Raw genomic sequence first — 25152 nt, 5'->3', positions numbered from 1 at the left:
GAAAATTTATTTCAAACAATAATCTGAATGATATGAAATGAAATTTCATTTGAATTGCAATATCAATTTAAATATAAACCTCAGCTTAATAGTTCTCAACGTAAAATAGTGTTATGTGCGAATTTTTAAAAATTTTATATATATATAAATACAATTTATTAACTTTTATGGATATCTTAAAATGAAATATAATATCAACACGTTAGTATAACAGTATTTACGTACATATATACAATATTGTGCAACAAAGATATTATATCAAAAGAATTCAGTAATTATGGCATCTTTTAATTACTTTATTTTCTTCATTTTTATTGCGTACCAAGTAAATACTCTTTCAAATATACTCTTTTAATTTAATACTTTTGATTGACTTTTCAAATTATGTAACTACAACGTAATAGTTCAATAACGCAAAAAAAAAATGACACATGCCAAAAGTTACACATTATATCTATCAGTTATAATACCTGTCTATCCTTGCGCATCATAAAATTGTGTGCAAAAGGTTTTGATATAAAAACTTAATAATGTCTTCATTCATTACATTTATAATATTTTTTATTTATATTTAATTATAGATGTGATTATTATATAATATGCACAAAAATTAAAACTTGTTTAAATTTGCCATGAAACTTCAATGTATTTTACTTACTTCGATCAAATGCTTTTCTTTAATTTAGTATTCAGTTAAGAAAAGTATTATATACTATTATTATTCAAGCACTAACATGAGCTGACCATTGTTTTGTGTACTATTTATTATCTTTTTATTTAATTATTAGAGTTTTATTAAATTAATAAATTAAATTTGAATAATTAAATTTCATAACCTCAGAATTATTTGTATTAAAAAATATTTTGGAAATTTGTGAAATTTCTTTAAAAATTTAAGAAAAATAAAATTCTATTTTTTATTTTATATACTAACTTATTAAACGATTATAAAATGTAATTAAATTAAATTTTAATTAAACGATGTGTTACTGAAAATTTTATTGATTTTATATAATAATTCAAAAAAATAAATTTTCAACTTTTTCATTTTTATATTTATTTAAAAACAATATTTATTTTCCATCTTTTTTTCAAATAAATTAATCTTTAGATTTCTTAATTTAATGTTAGTTATTAATTTCGAGAGAAAATTTTGATTTTATAATTACAAATTACAATTTTAATTTTTGCATATTAATTTTTTACAAGTTAAATTTTATTATTGTTATTATTATTATTCAAACATAATTATTAAAGGATTCACATGATTTACAACAATATTTTTTATAATAATTTAATGTACAATATTTTTCACGATTTGCTATTAAATGACAATTTGGAAATATATCTGTACATTCGGATGCTGTTAATTCATTTGTTTGGGAATTTGTATCATCATTTATATTATTTTGTTCCTCATTTTCTAAAAAAAAAGCAAAAACAAAAGTATATTATGAGTTTTGATGACTAATATGTTAATTAATTGATTGATAAATTTTAATTGATAATATGATAATTAATTGATTGAAAAATTTTGTTACAAATAAATTATATTCAGTTGTTCACTGTACATTAAATGTCAAATTATATTGAATATGAAATCGTTTATTGAAGAAATTATTAATAAAGTAAAATTTTTATCTATTTTCTATTTGAAATTCAATATACAATTTCTATGCAAGCAATATTTCTATGCTATAAAATTTTTTTTAATTTAAACTATATAAACAAAAACTATAAAAATTTGTGTAATAAATTTGGTGAACAACCCAAAGTAATTAAAAATTCTAAAATTACCTTTATAACATTTTTGATTATTACAGGTGCTTACAACTGGCTCTCTATCAGAGTATCTACATTTATGTGATTCACGTAAAATATTTTCTTTTTGATCGATTTCTAAACATTTTACAAAACGCTTTTGCGATCCACCACCACAAGGGTGTGAACACTGTAAATAAATAAAAAACAAAAATATTTTAATTATATTTATATGTTAAATTATCACCATTTAATTTTTTTTACTATTACAAAAAAAAATATAACAATTAATTTTATATCTATTGTAATTCTAAACCGAAGTCATCACTCCAATTTTCTACTAATATTTTTTCCATTTACAATATAAAAATTTCTATTTCAATAGCAGCGTTTAATTTTTTTCAGTTTAATTCAGTTTAATTGTAATGATTTTAATCATTTTAATTTAAAATATGTTATGAAGTTTACACAAATATGATATCTCTTACCTCTGTCCATTCAGAATAATGCCATTTTGCATTACAATAATCAACATCATTAATTTGACATGGTTCACGATCTAATGGTCTTTTATCATATTCACATTCCTCATCATCAACAATTCCATTATTTTTAATACATAATACACCTCTTCTTCGCATTAAATTAAAACAATCACCATGACATTTACTCCATTTTCCAGTATACCAATTACCATATGAACATATTTCTTGATTTTGACATGGTCTACTGGTATCTGGTGTTGTACGTAAATCACAACGTTCAGTATATGGTGGTGTACGATCACAAAATATTGAACGATGTTCAAAACCATCAATTCCATCAGCATAACTACAATCAGCTGAACATTTTTGATTCCAATCGGACATTAACCACATACCAGATCTATCATTTGGATCATCACGAAATTTTTTTTGTGTTCCCCGTTTCAATTTATTTATTGTTGTTGAATGTATCGAATTATTATAATGATTTGGATTTAATTGAATTGTATTTGTTACACCATGTAAATGTTCATAAATACTTGGCTTATTTGATCTAGCGGTAATTTTACGTTTTGGACACGAGCAGTATTCTTTTGATGATGGTTTATCGTCTGCTACACATGCTTCATCGTCTACTTGTATTGCAACTCCGCCATGTAATTCCTGGACACATTTTACTTCACGTGAATGAACACCTTTACCCAAACGGCAAAGACAATCATCCCATTCTTCAGTATGCCAATAAGCTGGGCAAGGTTGAGTATTACATTTATAAATAATTTCATTAAAAGTCGGTTTCTCCATATGCATACAACGTCGTGGCGAATAAAATCTTGTTGGTGAATCCCGTATACAACGGAAAATTGGTGGTTGAAGACCACCACCGCAGGTTTTTGAACATGGACCAAATCCAATTAATTTCCACATAAATTTTTTCCGTTTACGATCAACTGGAGAAGCACTTGTTGAATCATCCGATTTTGCTTCATCAGAATAGTCTAATGGAGAACCTTGTTCATTCCAACTTGTTGCAGCTTCATCATCACCAGATACTGAACCAGATGCTACCGGAAGAAAATATTCATATTGTATTCCAGGATTTGGACCTTTCACATTTATCTGAAAAAAAAAATGTGAAAATTATATATTTTATTATAGAAAAAATTAATTTGCATAAAATACTAGTAGCATATACCATTAAATCAATTGCTTTGGAAATTGGCCCAGTTGCTTGTATCAATTCATAATCATCTCCTCTTCTATATTCAAATAAATTTCCATGATATTTATAAATTCCATTTGCTGATGGATCATCATTACCATTTAAAATAAAATGATGATCTTCTGTTGATTTCAGTACTAAAAAACAAAATATATAGAAATATTGTTGATTTTTAATTATCGCATATAATAATTCTTTTAAAATACCTAATAAATTTTTACTGTGATCCATTTGCATAACAGAAATATTTGATGCGCCTGCAGAAATTGTTGTTAAATAAAGAAAACCATGTGGTATATGTTTTTTTTTAAACGTCTCGAAAATTGGACGACATAATACTGAACCGCATTGAAATGGACTATCATTTGTTGTAACACTTCTTATAGATCCACTTGAATGAACTGCCTGTAATAAAATAAATTAAATTGTAGTATTTAATTATTAATAAATTTAGAAAAAGTTTTCTTTTTTGATTTAATTTTTTTAAAGAATAGAATATATTCTTACCCAAACTAATAGAATCGTTAAATAAAAATAAATATCCTGGAAATGCAGCATATTGAATCATTTATTTAATTTAATCTTATGTGAATTTCGTTTTATCAATCGTTGCTAATGATTAAAGATTTTTATTCTTAAGAATTTTTATTTAGTGCTTATTAAATAATTAATTTTATTGTGGCTTGCATTGATATACTCAATTTCTTTTTTTAAATCAATCTGTTTTTCAATTCATTAAATTTAATTTTAGTTATAGCGAACTAGACTTTTGGAAAAATTTTGACCATGTTATTGAAATTCTATTTTAAATAAAATAATTAGAAAAAATGCTATAAAATCTTAACCTATTACAATATATATAATCCAAATCTTAAGAGTGGCATATTATTCTACAATTTACATTGCCCTCTATACATTTATTGCACTTATTTACTCCTAAAAGTTCCATAAATTTTCAACATTTCATAAAAATTTTTTAATTTATTCCTTTAACAACATAGTTTGAAGTATCTCAGTCTCCGTAACGCTTCATGCATGTGTGCAGAAAACGTAATCTGTATCGTAATATTTTTATTAAGAAATCATAATATGTAATTTAAATTTAAGGCTCTCTCTTTTAATATTTCGTATATGAAATTTGTGTTAAAAATGAAAAAAAAAATAGCAAAAACCAAATTCTATGTAGCCATAACATAAACTTTTTTTTCTCTTAATATGTCAAAAATATTATCCACCATATGACATCTTTATGGGAAATTTTATGCAAAAATATGTCCTCCTTTTCTCACCACAAATAGTAAAACCAATATTAAAAAAAATAAAGAGAAAACAAAAAAAAAGTTAATACATAACTTTTATTTACGCGATTTTTCATTTTCAATTACGGCATTATTTTATGACCCTTTTTTTCTACTTTTTTTTTTAAATCTGACTTTTTACTATATTTACTACAAGTCTTTACTCTTTCTACACTATTATTATCGTTTATATGCCTATGTACATATGTTTATATGTATTTTATTTGGTTTTCGTTTTTATCTTAATCCAATGAGCAACATATTAGATGCTCGAGCATCAAATCTTCATAAATGTTATAAATCACATATAAATTGATTTTTAATATCATATCAGTTATGGTTTCGGTAATAACTAATCGTAACGACTACATTACGACGATTTGTATAACAGTCTTGACCAAGCAAAGTAACATTTCCTTACACAAAACATCGTATATAAAAACGCAAATACAATAACAGAAAAACTTAATCATATAATAATATAACAATATTAAAGTGGCAGTTGGTCATGAAAACTATGGGGACAATCTTTAAAAAAATTGTTGAGTGAATTCAACTTATCAGAAAAAGGAAATATTATGTGGGCGCTTACCTTTTTTAAACTCTTATACAAACAAAATATAACGAAATAATTTTTCATGAAATAATTTTTAAGTAAATCAAAAATGTATCACAAATTTAAAAAAAATAGGTTAATAAAAATATCAAGCGTCCCCTTTATAGGCATATAGCCCACTAGTATATCACTTTCAATTACATCAGTTTATACAAATTGATAATTGAGCGGATTAGATTCGCTTACTTCTCATGTAAATGGATTCAGCTCTCTATAGATTGAAAATAATCTTCAATATTGAAGATTATAGAGTAGTTTTTACCCCTACATGACCCCTTAGTCTTTTATTCCTGTAAATGAAACGCAATAATTATTTCCAATAAAATAGTTAATAGACGGTGCTATATGTACATAAGAGTGCTAAGAAAGAACAATTATACAAAAGATTCATGAAAGAAAAATTTACTTTGTCATTTTAAAAGTAAAAACTGGCAAAATAGTGTAGCATTTCCAACGAATTCGTAAAATTATGATTCAAAATGAATTTTATACCTCATAAATAAATAAAGTGTTTTTATATTATTGATAAATTTATATACTCGTATAAGGATGTATAAACCACTATATTTTTAAGACACGAGCTAACATAGATAATATTGTCATTGAATGAAATGGTCATAATATCAGTAAACATATGGTTATGATCTCTACGATTGGACAAGGTATTGAAAAAAAGAACTATATTAAAAATATTACCAATATATAAGTATGTTCATATACATACATACATTTTATATTAATAAAGATTCTAATAATTTTTTGCAGCATTTATACGGATAATAATGTGTATGCAAAAAAAACCAAAATGTGGTATACCGCGATACAATGCGTTCCAATATAAAAATCATATTACTACTCTCATACATAATTTTTATATTGTTATTTTTTATTTAAATAGAAATGCACATTCATCTTTGTATGCACAAATACATAATATACTTATACTTGCACTTACATTACAATAGCAAATGAATTTGTAAATAGCGACTTAAGTTGCCGATTTGCAATCGTACTGTGTGACAGACGGTAATAAAGCGTAAAATAAAATTACAAAAAAAAAAAATTTGCTATGTTTTGACACATGTCATTGTTTGTTATGGTTATAAACTTAAAATTTGTTAAAAATATTAACTGAATTGAAGGCGTAGAAGATTTATACATACATAATTTTTGTTTAAACAATCGAAATCACATTATTTAGGTTAAACATATTTTATTGTGCGTTCCTAAAGAAGATTTAATGTGTGTATAATTTGCTGTCCGCAACCCGTATATTATGCCTTGTAGAAGGATAGCAAATATATTTATACTCGTATATACAATGCGAAGAATTTCATACTATAGAAATTCCTTTATTATATACAAAATTAACCTGCTTAATTGGACATGTACGGGATATGGTCATGTGCGTATATGCAATCACACATTAAATTTTAGTTATTATTATGTTAAAGTATTTTGTTATTATTTTATTTAATTATTGAAACTTGATTCTTTTTATTAAGTGATGAAATTTTATTATCCTTTAAATAGATGTTAAAATCATAATTATAAAATTTTATGATTATGGAATAATTGTAGCGACCATAAAAATATATTTAAGATTGTCATTTTATGTAGACTTTCATTATTAATATTTTATACGAATGTGTACACATGTATATAATTATACGAGTGCGTTTATCAGGTTTGCCACAATAACCTTATATAATTGTGACTATTGGGTGGTTAAAATTTTTTTATTTTCTCTCTGCACATTATAACAAATTTTAATTGGAATACACTTAACTTGAATATGTTGACATACTTAGAATACATTTGTATATACAGGTTTAATATGCATGTATTTTATTTGGAATTGAATTCAGAAAATTATTTCAAAAATGAAATTTACTTTTAATAAAATTTATTCAAAATTACATTTATCTAAAACGAGATCAATTTTTTTTTAATTAAAATCGTTTTTTATCCAAATTCATTTCCAAATATTTTCAGATTTAATTAAAATAAATTAAAATACCAATATTAATTATAAAACATAACATTAAATTAAAAAATAAATAGATACTTAAAATATAACAATACAATAACAATACAATACTTTTTCTTTTTTTTAAAGTGAGCATTTATAGAAAGTACAACTAAATTCAAAACTATGTCTTCGACATATCTCGAGCTATTTTTTGGATTTTTGCGTTATCCACAAACAGCTTCCCCACCAGCAGAATTTAACTCATTCTGTTACATTGAATATTTTTTAATACTCATTGTGTAGTATTATGATTTCTTAACCGTTTCTACAACTACATGCGCCCTTCTGTTAGTTTTAAAACGAGCTTGTGATCGTCAACGATCTAAATTAGAGTTGCATTCATCAATGAATATTAACATTTAACTGACTTATCTTAGTCGAATTTGCAGTGTACGGTTATTGTTTATTTTACAATATATTCATTGCTGGTATGTTTCTATAAAAAGCATTCTCTATAAAACTTTAATTATAAAGTTACAGCAATCAATATCATCTAAATTATATTTCTCTCCAACGGTTACATCAATCGTCTTCTCACTGAATTAATCAAAAATTTAAACATTTTCTTAATCTCTCTGATGAAAACAAATCTGATAATCTTGAAAATTTCATAACAAATTTTTACAAATCATGAAAAAAGTAATAAAATATGGTTCTTATAAGAGTGCAAGTATATTTTTATAAAATGCTCTGGACTTGTTTATTATACTCCAGTATATTTACTAAAAATCACTTTCACAACCAAATATTCATAAAGTAAATTAAGAAAAAAAAATCCATAAATTAATTAAAATTAATTTTTTACTTAAAATTAAATTATAGAACGCTAATATTTTAATCAATTCACATATATACATAATTAAATAGAAATAAAAATCTAAATTGGAACAAGAATAAAAATAAACATAATAATTCAATTTTGATATCGCGGCCCAAATTATAAAATAACTGCAGCCATCGTCAAATTATCATAATGTAATGATGCACATTTAAATTATAACAACACAACACCTCACATCTAAAATCACCAGATACAAATTTTTCTTCTTTTTTTTTTTTTAAAAAAAAGATTGCAACTATAAAATATAGAATTTGTGGTAATAAAATTTTATGATGCACTTGACTAGCTTAACCCGCCTTCTATATTTAACATACACACATTCTATTTAATAAACAATATGTAGCAGACAAACTGACAAACCTAAATTTCGTTGTGCACTTATATATGTATACATACTATATATAAACATTTAAATATATTCAATCTTAGTGCATCAATTAATGACATTTTAAATTAGGTTTTCTCACTTTAATCAGTAGGGAATCCACTATTCAATTTAATAATAATTTTGAAAATAAACAATGTAACGCCATCTATTTTAAATTAAAGATATCAGAAAACTATACAAACATTCAAACATATATAAGTATTTTAATAAATTTGTGTATGTATTTGATTATAAAAGAAAATTATGAAGTGTTCAGTTTGTTTAAACATTTCTTATCTTCCGATACAAATTATGTATGCATTACGATAAAACCAAAACATAATTTAAAAACTATAAAATATATACAAAAAATGTATGTGTATATAATTATACTCAATATGCATTTATTTATTAACATACAAATATAGGTACAAATACAAACATGAATATAAAATTTTAACTCCATTATACTAAGCAAGAATAAAATAAGTAAAAATGTTTAACTGAATTATAACGTATATATACCCTACCTAATCATGCCTACACCATGATTACAAAAATTATATTTTTTGAAATATTTAGAATGAAAGGATTTGAGATTGGGATGGGCATATACCCGACTCCGTTAAGTTATTTCACAAAAAATTTTGGAATATAATCTGAATTATAACGGAGTAAAATGACTGTCAAATATACTAGCTTTATTATTTTTTCAAATACATATTTAAAATTATCTTTTAAGACAGCTCCCCGAACCGGTATAGTCACTTCATTAAGACTTTCGGGATATATATTAAATATAACTAAACACACATTTAGAAAATTTCATATTAATATCTTTATTACAGGTTTTGAAATATTTGAGATAATCTTTTTAAATATTTACAATAGCTGCCATACTTGGCAGAAAGAAATGCTTTCGGAATAGCTGCCATACTTGGCAGAAAGAAATGGACATATATCTTCAAGTGGTTTCAAACCCCATACCAAAGTTAATACACTCTTTACTGAAGTGTAGGGTATAAACAAAAATTCTACCCAAATGAAACTTTATTCCAAATGTAACATTGGCGCTCACATCTTTCACAATATCTTCTCAATTCTTTAAGAACAAAACTTAAGAACAAATTTCAATACGCAACAGAATTAAAAATTCACTGGGAAAAATGTGCGTAAAAAAGGGTGTACCCTCAAAAGTGTTCAACTTTCTGGAATATTAAAGAAAATGAATTGAAAATTAGAATAAGGAAAATTAGAAAAAAAATCATTTAAAAATAGAAGATAAGAATGTGTTTTGAATATTTTTTATTTTTGTGACTTATAAGAACTTCTTTTTATAACTTTTTATAAATGAAAAATTTAAGTATTCGTTTATCTTTAAAGGCTTTGCAATTTCTGCTAACATGCGCAACAGTTCATACATTCATTATAACTTTATAGTGTAGTCTATTATAATTAGAAGATCAACTTCCGGCGATATTTTTAAGTTAATGCCAGCTAAACTAAAATAAAGATCCTGTTTTATTTTTTTGACTCACATTACATTCTCTATATGAAGTTCAAATTTAATGTACCATCTTGTACCAATATATTTTCTGTATATTATAAATTTATACAATAATAGTTGCGTTGCGTATTCACTAATGTTATGGCTCTTCAGAAAAATTTTTTTAAGGGCTGTTATCAAAGAAAACGATATGTTCATCATAAATTTTCTATATTTTCTTTGTAATAAAATGATCCAGAAATAACAATATAGCTTTTTAATTACATTATGTTAATGGTAAAATTATATCGAATGCATTGTTTTGCAATTAATGCCTGTGACCATTAAAATTAGGTTGAAAATTATATGCAAAAAAATAATAAAAGAGATATTGAAAATGTACACAAATTTGTTTATTGAAAGTAAATTTCCTAATTGGCCATTTAATGCTAAAAATGAGAAAAAGAAAACAAGTACCTATACTTGTATCCTAAAATAAATGTTTAATAAGTTGACCTTCAATTCAATAAAGGTCTATTTCATATAATGCAAATTATACCTTTTTTGAATGTGAAATGAATGTGAATCAAAACAAATTTTAATGTTTGAGTGAAATAGAAAGGTAAGATCTACATATATTTATTGGAAAAAAAATGTAATTGTAATCTTAAAGATACTTAGTTTTTGTGTATTTTATGTTATAAAATATATTTTTGAAACGGACCGCAGTAATTAGTAAATTCCTATTAAAATAGTTAAGTAGATACTATTAAAATAATTGATAACTTTTAATAGTAAGAAACAACTATTAAGGCAGTCAGTGTGCACTGATGAAAATCGAGTTCACTGGCCGTTTGTTTGTTGTTGATGTTCGTCTTCTTTCCCAAATAAAGGCTACGTTTGCATGCCTGCTTGAGGCAGAATGCGACCTTCACCAACGAGATGCAAAGTCGTTTCTTCCAGCACGCTCAGCAAAGTTAAGCGCAAAGTTGTTGGAGATGAATATAAACCGGGTTCATTCTATTGTGAATTTGTCTAATTCACAAGTGGTTGTCTAATTTCCTTTGGAATGGGAGCGTAGAACGGCTACGTTTTCCGGGGGGTGTTTCGCTCTTGTCCCATTCAGTTTGGCCCAATTCAGTACGAATTAGGTTTTTTTTATTAGGAAGTGATCATCAATATGACCGATCATAAATTCATAATAATTGATTTTCATTACATGCTTTTCTTTTATTCAAACTATAGCACTTAGTACTCATAATGTTCATTCTTGTAAAAGATTTCAATTCAAATGCTTGTTTTAGTTTTCTTTAAAGAAACGATTTTAATTGAAGTACACAATAAATTGATTTTTCTTGAAAATAAATTGCTACTTCTGAATATAAAAAATTTATTTGAATGCGTATATATAAATATGTACTACGTTCTTTTAAATTTTCAATTCATAGAAAAGTGCTTAATTATAAAATGGAAGAACATTATGCAGATTTGTCTTTGCAACTTTAACACTTACAAAAATACATACAATGTATATGTATTAGATTAAAAGATTCAGAGTTTTATAGAAAAAGAATTCTTAAAAGTATAACAAAATAAATTAGTAATTTTATAAGAAATACATAATTAGATCATTAGACAAAAAACAGTTCTTATAAAATTACTAAAGAATCGTGGGAAATGCTATTACGATTATGCAGTTTTACATTTTTATACACCGAATAAGTTTTCTGAATGAATCTACAAATACAATGCCAGTGAAATTAATTGATCTCAAAACATTATATTTTATTTTCTATTTGAAATGGAATAATTATTGCAAATAATATGAAAAATAAATTCTTAAAATTAACCACATTAATCTTCTGTTAGACGTCTGAAACATAGATAATTTTGTCTTTCGTAAGATTGAAAATACCATTTAACCGCAATACAAACATAAACATCAATATTTTGTAAGTGAATCAGAAATTCTTTTAAAAGAACCCACTCACAATTTTTTTATGGCTAATACGTAAATGAAATTTTAATGTGCGTGATTGAAATTAGATCAAATATTAAACACATTTGCCAATTTTTTTTTATAATACTTAAAAGTAATCTAATTATTTGTACGATCTTTAACAATATTTTGTTAGGAACAAAAATTTGAGATTGAAATTTATAAAATTCTATTGTTCTCCAGTTCCAGTCTACACAATAATAATTATAAAATCAATATTATTGAAAAGTAATCAAACTTTTCGTATATGTTTGCAATTTTAAAAATTAAATTTGTCACAGAGAAAAGATAATTTTGATTGATCCATTGGCGTTATTGAAGGTTATTTTTATTTTTATACACGTTTCTTTTAAGTCTTTTTTTTTCTTTAAATAAAACATTAACATCAACATAAAACTGAGCAAATTCATAAGAAATATTTTAATTCCTCAGAGTACTTTATAAGCAAGATTTGTTTAAGCAATATGTATGTATATTTTAAGGTTAAAATTAGGTAGACCAACTTTGTAGGTTTAAATTAGGTCTGTTGTAAGCCGATAAAAAATGTATTCTGATTTAAAATTAAACTAAATTTTCCCTATTTGGAAGGCATTTAATGTTTCGAATATATCTAGTTAATTTAAATTTAATACTACAACAAACTTCGAGAAATTTTTTTTGCGGCAGCGAGGTTTCCAAGCGAACCCATACCCGCTTTAAATCAATTTTTTTAAATTCACGAAAAAAACCCCGTCTAAATTTCCGATTGTTAAATTTGATTATATTGATTTTTCAAATTTTCCTACAAATAAGAGATTAAAAATTTGCTGTGTCATAATTACATTAATCGTAGCTTACTTTAGCTTCACATGAATATATAAAACTATAGTAAACAACAAGGAAAAAAAAATATTTTAAATTAATTGCTATAAAAAATTTTCTCTAAAACAATTTCGGACCTAAACATGAAAACGAATTCGTACTCAGACCATTTATATTTCAATGTAAATAACTCGAACCTGTACGCATAGCCAAATTTTTTTTATAAATCCCTGCCCTCTCCTCAGAAAAAAATATATGTGAAGTAGGCACCAACATTTAAAGCAATAATTTGGTTGCAAATCGTTAATATTCACAAATCTTTATTAATTTTAAATTAAATTAAAATAAAAAGGCCTATAATTGCAGCACGTGTTTAAAATGTTTTAAATAAAAATAAATTCAAACGAGAAAAAAAGTAGAGTTGACTTTGTCAACTCTGTGATACCCGTACGAATTCGTTATCCTATGTGCGAATAACTAATGTGCCATAACTAACTATAGGGCAGACTATGACTTTAAGTTGCCGTATTACCATACTAATTTATGCAAAATTTCAGTACTATGTGTTTTTCACAATACTGGTTGTGCCAAACTACTACTGAAGTTGTATGGCAGCTACCAGAAAGAGCCAAGAAATTTTAGCGAATTTTATCAAGCACATCGGCCCTACTAATATATTCACTTGTGTGAAATCTCAATATCACAGCTTTTATAGTTTCTGAGATATAGCCAAATAACTTTTGAAGTTGTATGGCAGGTACCAGAAGGAGCCAAGTAATTTCAACGACTTTTATGAGACACATTGGCCCTACTAATATATTCATTTGTGTGAAATTTCAATACCATAGCTTTCATAGTTTCTGAAATATAGTCAAATAACTTTTGAAGTTGTATGGCAGGTACCAAAAGGAGCCAAGTAATTTCAACGACTTTTATGAGACACACTGGCCCTACTAATATATTCGTTTGTGTGAAATTTCAATACCACATCTTTTATAGTTTCTGAGATATAGCCAAATAAATTTTGAAGTTGTATGGCAGCTACCCGAACCGGTACCCCGATCACGTCCAATTTAAATAGGGTTCTGGCACTTACTACAGTAAATCATTTGTGAAAATTTGGTGAACTTAGCTCAATTAGTTTTTGAGTTATCGTTCGGACGGACGGACGGACGGACGGACGGACGGACGGACGGACGGACGGACAGACAAAGCTAAATCAATTCAGAATTTCACGCTGATCAAAAACATACACTTGAGTCTATATCTAACACCGTTATTTCTTAGCGTTACAAACGGTAAGGCAAATTTAGTATACCCTTCGAACATACGTTCGTACGGGTATAACGACGCCACAACAAACCACTCTAAATATAATTATTAAACAAACAAAAAACGCTCGTCAATTCAAATTTCTTAATTATTCTTTTTAAATATTAAATAACTAAACAACAAAACAAGAAAAAAAGTAACAGAATTCTTGATAATTATTGACCTATTATTACTATTTTAAAAATAAATACACAAATTTTTTAAAAATATTTTGATGTTTTCGGATTATTGACCTATCACTAATATTGTATAATACAGGATAATTTCATCATTAAGCACATTAATCATCATATTTTACGAACTCTGTGCATCAAATAAGTATACGCCGAAAATTTTTCAATTTCCTATTCTTATTTTTTATTCAACTGTGTAACAAATGGCGAACTTTTAAACACTCATCCACAAAAATTAAAGCAAAGCAATGAAAAAAAAAAAATAATTTGAAATTCGCGTCAAAACCTGAAATTTTTTTGCGATTTTATAATTTTGAGTTCAAAAAAATTCCAATAAAATGTACGGAAAAGCACTCCAAATTTTATCAAAAATTAAAAGAAAAAATGAAACTACAAAAAAAACTCATAAAAAATTTAAAATATAAAATTTCTTTTTAAATATTAAGTTGAAAAGTTAAAGTGTTTAGGCATATTTTTATGTACATGCATTCCTTTACATTTTCTCGGGTTTCTTTCTGTAGCAGAAGCGGAATGTTTAGCAAATGAAATTAATACCCAAAATAATTATTAGGGTTATTCACCGTAAACCTTTCGTACGTAACAAAAACGAAACTATTTTATATTATAGAAAACACAAAACAGTCTGTTTGATTAGCAATAGTAGCAACCAACAAATGATCATCTGTGTCCAACCGGAATAATAGTCAAGCAACTACGTTATGAACAACATATTAAGTAACAATTAAGTTACATTATAGAAATTCATATTTTATTTATTGGAAAAATTACAAAATTTTTGAATAACAATACAAATATGTCAAGTGATGCGATTAACAGAATGTGCGGTGATTATGTTCAATTTAAATTGATGACTCGAATTATAAGATCAGCCCCTTCGCCGCACTAAAATTAAAAATTTCTAAAGAAAATACAACACTTAAGATACAATAGAAATTATTGTAAAAAATTTATTTTAAGTATTTTTACTCCGTCAACTTAATAGAAAACGAAACGAGAACGTTACGAAATGTAGTAGCTCACTTAAAAAATTTTTTTTTGAAAGAAAATCTTGAATGGCATAGGCTTATTTTCATTTGATCGTATTCTTTTGTTACGTTCGTTCTTTCGGAAAAAATAGATTTTTATATAGTATATAAGTTTTTAAATTTATAAATTAATGTTTCGAATGGAAAATTATAGATTATGATAATTTAAAAACAATAAAAAAAATCTTTTTATGATTAAAAAAAAAAATAGTAAAATAGCGAAAATCGCTTTGATATTTTGAATTTTTTTATTTACAAAATGTTTTATATTTTTTGGGTAGAAAACAGAAATAAAAAAAAAAACAAAAGTGAGATGATTTTCTTAATTTAATTGGAAAATTTTTAAATTAATTCTACGAGGCTAGTTAGTCGGGCTTTCCATAACAGAACATTCGAATAGAATTTGTAATTATTTGAAATGAAAATCAAAAATTGGAATACTTCTACTTCACTTTTTTGCAGCGAAATTTTTTGTAATCTTAAGCTAAACTTGATTTCTTACTAAAAGATTGAGCCACTGGTTAATTCGTTAAAGATATAGGAGAAAAATTGGGGATAGATAAAGAAATTAATTAGAGGCTAATGAAGAAATTAAAGCTAAAATTAATGTAATGTGCTCAAAATTTTTAATATAATAAAACGTTTTTATGTTCTTTGAACAAATATTTGTAAAAGAGGAATGAATGGCACTGATTTTAATACTGACAATTTACAACAAAATCTTAAATATCGAAACCTCCTTTTTCAACACCTCCTTTTTCATTCAAAATATTTTATAGAACGAAAATTTAAATTAAATTTTGTACAAATTAATCTTTTTGTTTGTATTTAAGATATTTAAGATCTGCCTCAACTTTAATATTATCCGGACATATCGGAAATTATCTAAATTTATAAAATTTATTCAGCGAAAAATACAATTATTATAAACTCTGGACAACAGAAACAAAAATGCCAAATTTATTTTTCATATTTATTTATATTAAAGGCTAAATGGTCAACAAAGGTGATGGTTACACTCAAAAATTAAAAAATAAAAAGACAACCATATGATGTTTCAATGAAAAATTAAAAAATTTGGAAAAGAATTCCCATAAATTATTTTGAATAGTGCGCCGAATTTTGTTTTTCTTTTTTATGTTTCGGATTATTAATTTGACTATTATAAAACAATAAATTTTATTTTTGTTCAGACTGAACAGAAAACCAAATTAATTTATATTTTAATATTTTTAACATACAAGCCATACATAAAATGTTGTGTTCCTCAATAATAAATTAAATTGTATTAAAATTAATGATTTTTAGCCATTTTTTGGCAAGTTCTAATTTGAGAAAAAAAAAAAAAGACTTTTCTTTTATACTTTGTATTTTAGTGTCATATATTTAATGCTAATTTATTATAAGTTATTTGTGATTTTTATAATTATATGAAAGATTATGTTTAATGTAAACATTTATTTTATAAATTGTTTTGAGGGTTTTTTATGACACTAACTGCTTGTTTAATTAGTTTTGTTTTTGAATATGAACTCGCTATTGGCTAGATGAAAACACCTACATCTATTTTTTATGATTTTTAAGAAAATTAAAATTCTTTTAGGAAAAACTATACAATTCAAGGAAGAATTAAAACTTATACGTACTATTATAAAACATATTGAAAATAAATTAAATATTTTGAAAAAGATCACACATTTTTCCAAAATGAGGAATAAATTAATATTACTGTAGAGTAAATCCTTCTTAATAAATCCTTCTTAACTACAAAAATTAGTGAATATTAGTGTCAATTGGAAAAAAACGTTTTCATGCAATATTTATTGAACTATTTGGTGTCCAGAATTAAAGACAAATGACAATTTACTAGATTTTTATGTTAAAACAAGTGTTTCCAACACAACGAATTTTTAGCGGCTTAATTAAAAATTTTTGAATACTTTTTCTAAAAAAATATTCAGTAGTGATAGTTTAAATCTTAACATGCCACTTTTAATTCCTATTTGTTATTAATTCTTCTTTTTGCAACTATTTATTCTTCTAACTCAACTGAAATTGAAATTACCAAATTAATTTATATTATCATGAAAAAAATTATCATTCTCGAATTGCTAAATGTAAAATATAGCAAGTTTTCCTTTAATAAATTTCGTCATTTGTTATTATAGTCCTACATATCGTCCATAATATTAAACATGTAAAAAAAAATGTTAAATTATCGAATATTTATAATTAATTAATTATAGAATATCCAATGATTAAAGATAAAAATCTCAAAAAAATGAATCTCTAATTGTGAAAGTGCTTTTAGTAAATAGTATTTCAAATATTATCTTATCAATTAGAAATTCCTACTCATAATTAATGTTGATGAAATCATTACAAAAGTTGACTTAATTACTTTTCTCAGAAAGTAAAATTACTCTTAAACTTAAAATCAAAACAAATTTTAAATATTAAAGTCATGAAACATATACTCTGGAAATGCAAATTCCTTTCGTCACGACATTTCATTTTAATATAAGCATTTACTAAAGCAAAATTTGCAATTAAAATCTGATAAGAACAAAACTTTTAAAAAAATTCAATGAAACCTTATCAAAATTTACTGACTATGAACAAAAAATAAATTAAATTATCCTAAACTTTACAACAACTAAATGTTAACAATCTGGAAAAATTTTTTAATTCTTTAATACCACTTTTATAAATTTATTTTATACACATAATATGTATTTGATCAGATTACAATTAATTGCTTTTATAATTTTTTGATATTATTATAACTCCCAATAAATCAAATATAGATTTTAAGGTACATAAGTTTTAAGTCTTGTTTTGAATCATGTATAAATGATTGATTGACAACTCTCGATAAATTTGCACAAAATTTATAATTTGAATTTCAATTACTCAATGTAATACATACTTATATGTTTACTTATATAACAAACGATTAACATAGATTTTAACTTAAAAAACTTTTAACTTGAATCATTAATCATAAAAATGGTAGTGAAACCAAAATATATAATTATTTAAATTTTACAATTTTATATTTAAGTATATTTGCATAAAAATGTACAAAATTTACAAGCAAATAAATCAATTTGTACAAATATAAAAAAAAACTATTAAACTTATGTTATGTGTAACACCCATTTACATATAAGTCATAGTTTTGCAGATCTAGCAAAGAAAATAAACCCTAATAAATATTATTATGCCTATATTGAAAAAAAAGAAAAAACTTAATTTGATTGAGGAAAAAAAACTGAAAACATCGACACTTTAAGCAATTTTTAAAATATTCAATTTATATAAGATTAAATTAAACGCAAACGAACGTAATCTTACATACAACAGTAGTGTAAAAATATTTTGTTTATTAATCAGTGATAATTTTTTAATTCAATATTATTAAGAAAAAAATTTATACCGGCTTAGATAAAAAAAAAATCATTTTTTATTGGAAAAACAAAATTGCTAAATCAACTTTTTTTTTTTTGTTAAATTCTAGAAAAAAAAATGTTACTTTTAATTTAAAACCTATTAACAATTTAACATAATACGGGTAGCTTTTCTAATATTTTATATTTGCCTCCCGAATAATTTTTATTTAATAATAAAATTGAATTTTAATGAAGATTGAAAATAATCTTTGCCAAGAGCAATATTTTGGAAATTTATATTTAATAATTACGTTGTAAACAGAAATTTAGCTTTTTTTTAGAAAAATATTTTAATTTATCTGTATAATGTATTATAGGCACTTAATTGAGTTGTTAAAGAGAGCTGGGAAATATAATATACACATTTCTCATAAATTAAATGCTATAATTTATATATGTTTTTATTATAAGCTTAGGGAGTCTATTTATATCAATACATATTTTCAATATACATAATTATTTTAATTCCAATGGTTAATATTTTTTTATTAATATTAAATTAAAATAATTATTTTATTTTATTTATATTAAGAATATTAAAAAGTGTAACATAACTCCTTATTAAATTAATGTCAACATTTATATTTTGTTTGATTTTTATTTTTAATGTGGTCCTACTTAATTTTATAATTAAGAAAATTCATTTTTGTATAAATAAAAACACATTTGATAATATCATCTAATTTAACATTAAAAATTCATTAAAAGTATATTAAACTATAATGATAAACTATATGTAAAACAGAACTTGAATAATTTTGGTCTACGTCTAAAACAGACGTTCAGGATTAAAAAACTAGATACAAAAAAAAATCATGGTGTTGCTCTACGGAAGAATAACATTGACCGCAAAATTATTTTTCAAGTACTTAGTACCTAAAAATAAGAAAAAAAAATTAGAATTATTTAACTTCTCTTATGTACTCAAAAAATGAAAATTGAAATTGTAAGCACTTTATATTTCTTCTTGATTTTGTTCTATAGTGCTGAAATCCCGGTCAATATTAACTTGGACACCCTGACATCGGAAATATATTTACAATGCATAATCGAAAATGTGATGGCAAAAATATTACATTGTGCTGTGATTACAATTATTCATCTTACAATATGTTTGCGAGTAATTTTCCTAACACGGCTTGTAATTTTATGTATCCAAAAATACCTTAATATATAAAGTATTTTGAAGGTTTTTTTGTAAATTGTACATAAATAGCCAAACAAAATTAATAAATTTTGTTTAAAGCTTACAGCATTGTAAAATTCATTGAGATTAATAATATTTGCACCCTATTTATGTTACAACTTCCAAGTAATTAGATTCCGTAAGATTTTTTCAGTGATTTCAACTCCACTTACATTCAACGGTTAGTAAATTTTCTTCAAACCATTAATGTATGTATTTAAAGACACATAAAATTGAACTAGCTTTTCATTACACTAATTGAAATGGTTTCAGTTAATCTGAACAAATGACGTTGTATGTAGATAAGACGGCATTACATTGATTTAAATCATCGTATGTTTTGACCATTATTATTAATGACAACTTTTCAACAGCAGCATTTCACGTGTTTTCTGCTTTTCCTTTTTATTTTTATGCTCCCCATCTAAGCATACCATATTTCTCATATTAAAAGCTATCAAGTGTTAACATTTATTTTCTGTTTGGTACCTCTATAAGTTTTTTTTCTCTGTTGTTCCTTCAATTTTTGGTTTTTGTTTTTTTTTTCTGTGTATTTTGCTATTTTGGCATTTAACATGAAAAATAAATATTTACTTTATAAAATTTGAACATTTTTTTAACAATTTTATTCTAAGTTTTTTTTTTTATTGAATGGATAATATTATTTTATTTGCATAAACATAGATCGTAGATATTGGTAGATTGAAAGGTTAGATTAAGATAGATGCTTGCTTACTCAAATTGATGTGGATAGATTGATAGATATGTAAGAGTAAAAGCATATATAGAATAGATATACACATATTATGTAGATTTACAATAATTGAAAACAATTATGTATTTGAAAGTTGTACGGTTAATCTTTCATTTTAATTGAATTGAGAAAATCGATTTTTAAAAAAATAAATCTAATAATTAATACAATTAAATTATAAAGTCTGCCAGTTAACTAAATGAATTTTATTAGCGGAGACAGACAAACTAATTTAAAATTAAAATATTTCCATGAGAGAATATATTTATTGAAATTAAAAAAAAACGAGAAAAATTAGAGTTGACCGTGTCAACCGTGTGATACCTGTACGAATATGGGATAGACTATAACTTTAAGTTACCATAATATTTATGCAAAATTTCAGTACGGACGGACGAACGAACGGACAGACAAAGTTAAATCGAAAATTATTACATTATAGGAGGTTCTATAAAACTAATGCTTGTTGTTTTAATAGTTCTAAACTAAAATTGTTGTTTTAATAAAACTAAACTACTATTTACTAATTGTACATATATGGAGAGCAGTTCATATGTAAAATAATTAGACTTTCAATTACTAAACGATTCTATTTTAATTGAGAAAAATAAAATTTACATATATCGACATTATGTAATAGGAGGATAAAGGTATAGGAGGGATTGCTGTATATAAAACATTTACTGAATTTTAGAAGTAATTAACAAAGATACTCGTAACTAACGAGTTCACTGTTCAACAGTTCAATTCGTTTTAAGCTTATTGATATTATAAAATTCTACTTTATTTCCCATTACTGTTATATAACACATATTCGTACAGACAGTATTGATTATTACTTCCAATTTTAAAAGTTTATTTTAATTTTATTTTCCTTTAATACCAAATTCTACCACATTTTAATGTTTATATTTCATTGCAATTCGCTACTTTTTTTTGTATTCAAATCAACTATATAATGCTAATAAAATAGAAAGTTTGAGATCGAAAGAGGATTGAAAGTGTTTCTTATATTTAATTTTTTTTTGTTTTTCATTCATTCATTACAATCATCTAATAAAAATTTTGTTTTCTTTTGCGTTATAATATTAAACATACAAAATATTAAATTTTAATTTAATTATATTTTGAAATGCATGAGCATGATCAAAAATTTCAGAAGCATTGTGCTTTTATTATTACGTTTAAACGGTTTAATTTTTATAGAAATAGAAATTTTAAACCATACAAACATTTTATTAGCTTAAAAAGCGAAAGTGAAAAAGTCTTCAATTGATCTTATCACAATTGAATAAAAATTACTTCTTATTTGTATTAAAAATCTTCCTATTTCTCTTAGATTTAAAATGACGATAAAGTAAATTTTGTGTTTAGAATAATATTTAAAAGGTTATTGAATTTTAAAATTTTGTACTGTTTATTCTGTTGATTTATTCATGATTTTTTTTTAACAATTTGTTTTTATTTGTTATTTTCATTTTTTCATTAGATACACAAAATTTTATTTACATATAATTAAAATAATGTTTTGTTTGTGATTAAATTAATAATTGAAAACTTTTTGATTTTAATTTGAGCAAAATTAGCAATTTAGCAATAATATTTGAAAAGAACAGTGCGTAAGCATATATGTGTTTAATTTTCGTTAAATCGAACCTCAATAGCCCGAATCAATTTAATTTTAGAAATAAATTTGAAATAAAAATTTTTAATACATTGAGGAAAAAATCAAATATTAGAAAAGTTTTTGGTGAAACTTAAACAAAAATTGAACATAAAAGGAGTTTAAAAGACCGGATTTAGGAAGCATTTATATCAAAAGGGCGTAACGCTAAATTATAAATTGCGAGTATGACGTTTGTTTTATAATTATTATTTGACATTGCATAAAATTAAATTCACAATTCAATTAGCTAAAAAAATTTTGCATATAAAATTCAGTTCAGGGCAGCTGCAAATTAAAATGCCGCTCGATTTTTTTTTTCTAAAATAATTAATTTAATTCTAACAAATAATGAAGGCTAATTAAAGTATTCATGTAGGGTAGAATTATTCTTGTTATATACTAACATATTAACCATCGAATATAATAAAATTTTGCAATTACTGACAAATTTTTTTTGGCCTTCAATAGATTTAAAACTGACCGAATTTTATTTAAATTTTTAATTTTTTGATAACTATAAGAAATTAAATCTTAAAATCACTCACCAGCAGCTTTAATTCGTTGTCCCATTCAATGAACAACCCCAATAACATAATTACTATACAATTTTTAATTAAATTGTACTAAATTTTAGTCATTTTAGAATGATTCGTTTTTTTTTATAATGCGTACTATTTTAATACTACATAAATATACAACTTCATGTATGTATGTACGAGTATATGGCCATAGAACAATATTGTAAAATTGCATTTGTTATGAGTTACTTAAATTATATACTCTCATTAAATTCATAATATAACAAGAATAACTACATAATATACAAGGCCCTGTTGCTTTTAATTTTCATCATTTAAAAAAAAAAATATTTTTTTAATACTGTAGCTCATTATTGTTTTGACCCTTGATTAAAATAAAAAATTTATGGTGTGATAGGGCTCTGATATATTACTTTTAAATATTTCCGAAAAATGTGCAAGTAGTTCTAGTACAAGTAGCAAAGCTTCTGTTGTAGGTCAAGACATTAGTAAACTATACCAGTAAAAGAAAAAGTGAATGGTGTGATAGGGTCAGCTTACTTATTTTTCAAATTTTAGATTTTACTGCGAACATTATTTTGGTGAATAGTACTTTTAAAAAACCAAACCCTTTTTTGTTAAATATTATTGGAGGTTACTTCTTTTTAAAAACGGCAATATGGATCTGTATATCCACATCTGTATTATAAGGTACTATATAATCCACTTAACTGAAATAAACAATGTCTGTAACTAACTGTAATACAAAGAGAAAGGAAGTTATTTGTAATAATCATTTGCCTAGTGTAAATCAAAAATTAAATTACTATTTCCGAATTTGACTCAGCAATCAAAATCAAATCCGTAAGTTCTAATAACCTAACATCAACGTAATAGAAAAATTCAAAATTTTTCTAGATTTTTTATTAAATTTCCTAATTAACTTATCTTAACATTGGCCAAAATATTCCAAGTTGCCAAAACTTTTCCTTAATTTTTTAATTTCATCTTTTTTTTTTAATTTTTGAAGGCCAGACACGTTTGATGTTGATGTAAAAAAAAGCATGTGTATTATTTTTGTTTTTTTTTTTTTAATTTTTTTCTACAACCCTTTTAATTTTTTTTTTTAAATTTTACAAAAAAAAAACAAAAATAATCATTTTTTTTTATTATCATGATACAAAAATATTTAAATTTCAATGTTATACGCACATAAATCAAATTTTAATGTCATTACACGATAATATTTATATTTATTTAAATAGTGTTATTATAAAGATTAATTACCAAAAATTATAAAAATAAAAAAACTAAAAGTAATTAAAAGCGTATTTTTGTCTTATTTTTTATATTTTTTTGTATTGTCTCTATTTTATTCTTAATATTTTAGAAAGAGATACGAAAATCTTTGAATTATACAATTAAATTCTTAAAAAAATTTCAGTTAGTTTTATTGTACTGTAATAATTATAACTTTTATTATAACGCAAACCTTTGATTATAATTTATTTATTTAATAAAGTAATATTAAAAAAATAAGTAAACGAAAAGTTAATTATATTTTATTTATGCTTTATTAAAGCTTATTTAATTTAATACTAATTAATTCCATGACATTACCAATGATTTTGAACTTAAAGTAGCACTGAAATTTTTAAAACTTTTACAAAAAAAGATCAAATACTGATTAATACTTAAAATCGAAATTAAATGTGTTAATATTTGATTTTTTCTAATATTTCAAGTTCTCATCATTTGCGACGCAAATTTTTGTTATAACAGAGCAAAATTACACTTTACATTAATAATACAATCAAAAACGATTTTCCTGAATAATTTTTTAAAAATTGTCACTGTTTTCGTATTATACTGTAATCATTAAAGTGATTTTGTTAAAGACGAGTTAGTCAATGTTATTCGAAAATTAGAATACAACCCGTAGGGTATCTACCCTTTTATATCATATAATTTTAAAAATCCACTATAAATTTATGTTACAAATTTCAATTACTTTTTTTTTTTTTCAAAATTCACACTAATATTTTGTTTAAAAATTCTAATAGTGTTTAAGTAACTGTTTTTTTAATATATCTTTTTTTATTAGAAAAATATTTAAT

At 24.1% G+C, this 25152-nt stretch overlaps 1 protein-coding gene across 2 annotated transcripts; it reads right to left on the bottom strand.

Moving 5' to 3' along the window:
• Positions 1-1123: 1123 nt before the first annotated feature.
• LOC129606113 (thrombospondin type-1 domain-containing protein 4-like) lies at positions 1124-24679 on the bottom strand. 2 transcript variants are annotated; one of them, XM_055516225.1, is made up of 7 exons: positions 24656-24679; positions 3976-4188; positions 3675-3873; positions 3442-3605; positions 2250-3365; positions 1798-1951; positions 1124-1423 (listed from the first exon to the last, which is right to left on the bottom strand). In XM_055516225.1, the coding sequence occupies exons 2-7, from the start codon at positions 4024-4026 to the stop codon at positions 1239-1241; spliced, it is 1869 nt and encodes a 622-aa protein (XP_055372200.1). In that variant the 5' UTR covers positions 4027-4188; positions 24656-24679; the 3' UTR covers positions 1124-1238. The 2 variants fall into 2 exon arrangements, with proteins under 2 accessions (XP_055372200.1, XP_055372199.1); XM_055516224.1 differs by lacking the exon at positions 24656-24679 and adding an exon at positions 23063-23092.
• Between the last annotated feature and the right edge of the window lie 473 nt (positions 24680-25152).

This window comes from Condylostylus longicornis, unplaced genomic scaffold (assembly GCF_029603195.1).
Source record: "Condylostylus longicornis isolate FDR11 unplaced genomic scaffold, ASM2960319v2 ptg000017l, whole genome shotgun sequence".
Classification (NCBI taxonomy): Eukaryota; Metazoa; Arthropoda; class Insecta; order Diptera; family Dolichopodidae; genus Condylostylus; species Condylostylus longicornis.
Note: the sequence above shows the minus strand (reverse complement) of the source record. Positions and strands in the feature narration are given on the sequence as shown.

What these genes read in the sequence shown, in the direction of transcription:
- LOC129606113 (XM_055516225.1), bottom strand. Translation starts at nt 4,026, where the DNA reads ATGCTGCATTTCCAGGATATTTATTTTTATTTAACGATTCTATTAGTT. An exon ending in TCACAGTAAAAATTTATTAG is followed by an intron (nt 3,606 to 3,674) that starts GTATTTTAAAAG and finishes TTTGTTTTTTAG; the next exon opens with TACTGAAATCAACAGAAGAT. An exon ending in ATTATTCTGAATGGACAGAG is followed by an intron (nt 1,952 to 2,249) that starts GTAAGAGATATC and finishes ATTTATTTACAG; the next exon opens with TGTTCACACCCTTGTGGTGG.